General features: G+C 32.8%; 1 protein-coding gene across 2 annotated transcripts; it reads left to right on the plus strand.

Annotated features, from left to right (window-relative positions):
* The first annotated feature begins 1,093 nt into the window (after window positions 1-1,093).
* On the plus strand, window positions 1,094-4,013 carry LOC131062935 (uncharacterized). 2 transcript variants are annotated; one of them, XM_057996677.2, is made up of 2 exons: window positions 1,094-2,717; window positions 3,835-4,013. In XM_057996677.2, exon 1 carries the CDS (start codon window positions 1,362-1,364, stop codon window positions 2,532-2,534), a length of 1,173 nt encoding a protein of 390 aa, XP_057852660.2. In that variant the 5' UTR covers window positions 1,094-1,361; the 3' UTR covers window positions 2,535-2,717; window positions 3,835-4,013. The 2 variants fall into 2 exon arrangements, with proteins under 2 accessions (XP_057852660.2, XP_057852659.2); XM_057996676.2 differs by lacking the exon at window positions 3,835-4,013 and adding an exon at window positions 2,864-3,165.
* The last annotated feature ends 945 nt before the right edge of the window (window positions 4,014-4,958 follow it).

The raw sequence follows: 4,958 nt of genomic DNA on the forward strand, positions 1-4,958 counted from the left end.
ATAAAAAATCTCCTATAAAATAAATTATAATTGAAATTTTTAGTCAAATATTAAAAATAGTATTCATATGAAAAATAAAAATAACTGATAAAGTAAAAATTTATTTTTATTTTTATTTTTTACATAATGTTTTCAATATTTATTGTCTTGTTATTGAAAAATAAAATAACTCTTTAATAAATTATAAAATAAATAATATGACAAAATAAAAAAAAATCTTATTTAAAATTTATAATGATAATTATTTTTAAAATCTTACTTAATAATTTTTTTATTTTTATTTTTCAAGTATATAATTATTTATTAATTTATTTACCAAGATACTTAATAACTAAGAAAAATATTCCTTTCAATAAAAAAATAAAGAGAAAAAAAAGAAAAAAAAGAAGAAGAAAAAAAAAAAACAATTAATATAACTCCATAATAACATATTTTAAAAAAAAATTCTAAGATAATTATACTTTGATCATTTATATTAAAATTATAAATATAAATAAAATTATAAATATAAATAAAATTATAAATATAAATATAATATTCTAAAAACAAAATCAAAGTTGTATTAAATGTATAAAGACTACAATTATAATATAATATTATACAAATAAATTAAACAACAATAATATATAAATACATCATTTTATAATAAAAATATATAATTAAATTTTATTATATCATATATAATATAAAAATTAATTATAATCTGCCAATAAATTAGCCTAATAATAAAAAACAATCTCAAAATTTATATCTTCAAATATAAATAATTAACAAATTCTAACCCAAAAATTAAGTCCCATATAATCGTTGTAAAAAGACTTCTTGCTATCTCGATTGATTATTTTGCATGTGCTAATTACTGTATGCAAGGAGGCAAAGATATATTCTCATTCCTCTTGACTCTTCACACATACCCATCAAACCCTAATGCTAATATTTGAAAAACGGGAAACAAAGGAAGTCACAATCCCCAAACAGAAAATGTAGGAAAAATTGTGAAAAAACCCAACAAATGATTTGACTGAAAAAACGGTGAAAAAAAAGTACAAATGATTCAAGGGCTGCAATTGTTGCAATGGTTTTGCAACGTCTATGATAAACGGGACCCTCGATTTTCGAAGTTAGATGATGTGCCTTCGGCGTAATAAAGAGAGAATTTGATTCAAAAAATATTTTGAACAAATAGGCTACTCACCATTAAACTATAAGCGACCGCATGGAAGCCTCCCGCGAATCCACGCGCTTAAACTTGTTGAGTATCTCTGAAAACAAAATCTTCGATCTTCGCACAGCAAAATATATCTGCTGGAAAATCCTATCCTACTCTCCTGTTGTTTGAGCAGCTCCGCCGTAGTTCAAACATGACAACCATGTTATGCCCCAATCTGTTTGATATACACCCATTCAATTCTCACAAACAGTTGGTTAAGCTTCCATTTCATTCTCGCACTTCTTTGTCAAGCCTTGCTATTACCAATGCCCATTCGCAGAGCCTCTTTACAGACTTTGCCTCAACCAAATTTAACATGTCTGAGGCTGACATCAATCAAATTTTCAGATATGCACCCCATTTGCACAATCTTCGAACCCTCGACAAGGTAGAGCGGTTTACTCGTAATTTGAAGAACCGCGGCTGCACTGACTCCCAAATTGCCAAAATAATGAGGATTCGGCCCTCAATAATCACCCTTTCAGAAAAAATACTGGAAGCCAAGATCAGGCTGCTGGAAGATTTCGGTTTTGAGCGTCAAACCCTGGCGAAGCTTTTGACGCTCAATCCAAACATCTTGAGTCTGAGCCTCGAGAAAAAAATTCTTCCCAAAATGATGTTTTTCAAGAGCATATTTGAGCCCGAGGACGCGCTCGTCAAAGCCATGTTAAGAGCACCACAACTTTTCAGTTGTAACCTGGAGAAGGTTCTCAAGCCCTCGCTTGCTTTCTGGGAGGGGTTTGGTTTAAGCAGGGCGGAACTCTCTAAATTCTTACTGATGGGTCCGAGAGTACTGGTACGCAGTTCTCTAACGCTTGCAGAAGCTGTTCTCATTCAGAACATTGGCCTTGATAAAGGAAGCAAAATGTTCAGATATATTTTAAGTGCAGTGACTCTTAGCCGCATGGAAACGTTGGAGGCCAGGATAGAGAATCTCAAATTCTGGGGTCTCTCGGCCGAGGAAATCTGGCGAGTATTTAGGATTGCTCCTATAGTCTTAAGTTTCTCCAAGGAAAATATTGGTGAGAAGATGAAATTTGTAGTTAATCATTTGGAGGTCCCTGCAAATTCTGTAGTGAAGCATCCTAAGTTGTTGCAAAACAGTTTAGAACGGTCTATGAGGCCCAGGTTTTTGGTTTGGCAGAAAATCGAGTCCACCACTGGCCACGGTCTTTCTATTCTCAAGGTATTGATGATGACAGAGGGAAGGTTTATCAAGATTATAGAAGGGCATCCTGACTCTGAAACCCTGTGGACAATTTATGAAAATGCCGTTTCTGATGCGCCCAATGGTACAAAGAGATCAAGTAGTTTGAGACTGTGAAAGTCAGGACTCCAAAACCACAACAAACTTGTTATCTAGTCTTTGGCAGAAGCCGGCCAGGCCTTCCCCATCTAGGTATTGGCTGTGAGCATTTTACTTTCATGGAGGCACCCTTCTCAACGGCAGGAGCGACAATGTTATCTCCTCTGCCATTTTTCTTTGTGTAATAACTCTTCAAGCGAGGTATGCATGGCAATTATTAAATGCTAAAATGAGCTTCTAATCGCTTTCGTTGCAGCCATTCAATGTGGTCTAATTGCTGAATTTCTAATTCCTAGAAGTTTTGTAGTAACTAAAATCCATTTCAAAAATTGCATCTTTATGTTTAGGATGGGAATTATGTCAGAGCAACAAGGAGTGAACCATTATACGTAATGTTCATCAAACATGTTTCGCATCACTCGAAATTTTTCAGAAGTTGTAATTTTGGGTTTGATGCATACCATTTAGAAGATTCTAGTCAGTTGAGTCAGGATATCATGTTTGTTCATTAAAGAAGACATTAAAATTGTAATTTTGGGTTTGATGCATATCATTTAGAAGATTCTAGTCAATTGAGTCAGGATATCATGTAAGTTCATTAAAGAAGACATTAAAATAAATAAATCGTAACAGTATGTTCTTGCATTTAGAGTGCAATTTCATCGGCAGTTGGAGGACACCACAAAACATTATCAGTTTGAAGCCATACGTAATAAATGGTTTTAATAATAGTTTTGGGATTGATACTCACATATCTGTTTCAAACTTTCGGGTTCAGAGTTGACAATTAAAAAAACTGTATTTCAAAATAAATTGGATTTTGCCGATTTCCAATTTATAATAACAACAATAACATATGAATTGAAACTGCAAGTCCTCTCAAAATTCTGTAACAAGATTTGCTGAGTTACACCTAGTAGATACCTAATTAGAGAAATCAATCACAAGTCAATGAATTTGAGAACATTTATAGATTAAACATATTGCTGAACGTTTAAAGAAGCTGCTTCTAAAAGACTCCTACTTCAAGATGACTGGTTCAAGTTTTAGACTTTAGGGTTCTTAATAACTTTTTAACTTATAAAAACAAGGTGGGCCTGAAACTGATTGAGTCTCGGACAAGTTCTACGAAAAAATAAAGCACAAGTCTAGAAGGCTCTGTTGGATTCTGTCTTAACTTCAAGATTGCAATAATGGAGGGTTTGCTTTCCCGCAACAAAATATTGGGAAATCACTGCCTCAGGGAATAGTTTTAGACAATTGGAGAGAGAAAATGATGGAGGCCTTTGACACTGATGAAATCCACATATGTTTTCAGGTGCTGGTGGTGATAGTGATCATTACTGTAGATCTCTTCCAGACAATTTCTAGTGATAAGTTTGCATTTACAGGAATTTTGATTGTAAATATAACTCTTATGGAAAAGAATTGTAGACATTGAATCATGTTCCTAATGGCGGTCAAGATTCAAGCTCCATTGCACACTGTATGTATGAAACGATCATTCAATTATGTTGTCATGAGTATATTTAAACCTTCTCGTGTGCATGATAATCAAACAATGAAATTATGATTGTTTACTTTTGGATGACACTAATAGTGATAAACTGTTAGATGTAAATTGAAATTGTGTTAATATTATTATGTTGATCCATGTTAGCGAACTCCATACATCCCAGGTAGTGTCCTAGGGATGGAGATGTTGAATGAAATTACATAAATAAAAAGAAATTAAAAAATGGTTATTAGAGAGAATGTGTTGTATAGCCACCATTCCTTTCCTTCTTAAAATATGCATCTGGATGTGTTGTGATCTTTGTTACCTGTTGATATTTTGTTGAGTTTGTTAAGATTAATATGGAATATTGGTATTCTTTCTGAATCGAAGTGCAATGGGCAGGAGAGTAATCCACATGAAAATAAATTCTTTAACTCAGCATGGTGATTAGTTGATGCCAAATCTGATAAAAATATAAAAGCAATCGATATTGACTTGGGATACTGAGAAGTAGGCATGAGATATAAATTTTCTGCACTTCGTTATAATTTATTCAGTAGAATTAATCTTATTAAGCATGGAAAGATATTTGAGTAAGAGACATGTCCATTGTCTACATATTAATTTTATAGGGTTTTTATAATTTTCTTAGCCATGCCAAGCTTGTTTGGCAAGTCCGAGACAGTTTGAAATCAGTTTAAAATGTGCCTATTGAGACTTGACAATAGACATGCTGAGCCCCACTTTCAATACCATGACGACCACCCAACATTAATAGATGAGAACGCTTTTAAAGCTATGCAATAAAAAATTGCAATAGACAAATTAAACAGCAAAATATTAAGGAGAAAATAGAAATAATCCTTAATGTTTTGTAGAATCTGAACAGTACTTCTGAAGATGAACTGAACAGTCACGTTGTTTATCTATTCGTTCACAGCATA

The sequence above is a fragment of the Cryptomeria japonica genome, chromosome 6 (genome assembly GCF_030272615.1).
Source record: "Cryptomeria japonica chromosome 6, Sugi_1.0, whole genome shotgun sequence".
NCBI lineage: Eukaryota > Viridiplantae > Streptophyta > Pinopsida > Cupressales > Cupressaceae > Cryptomeria > Cryptomeria japonica.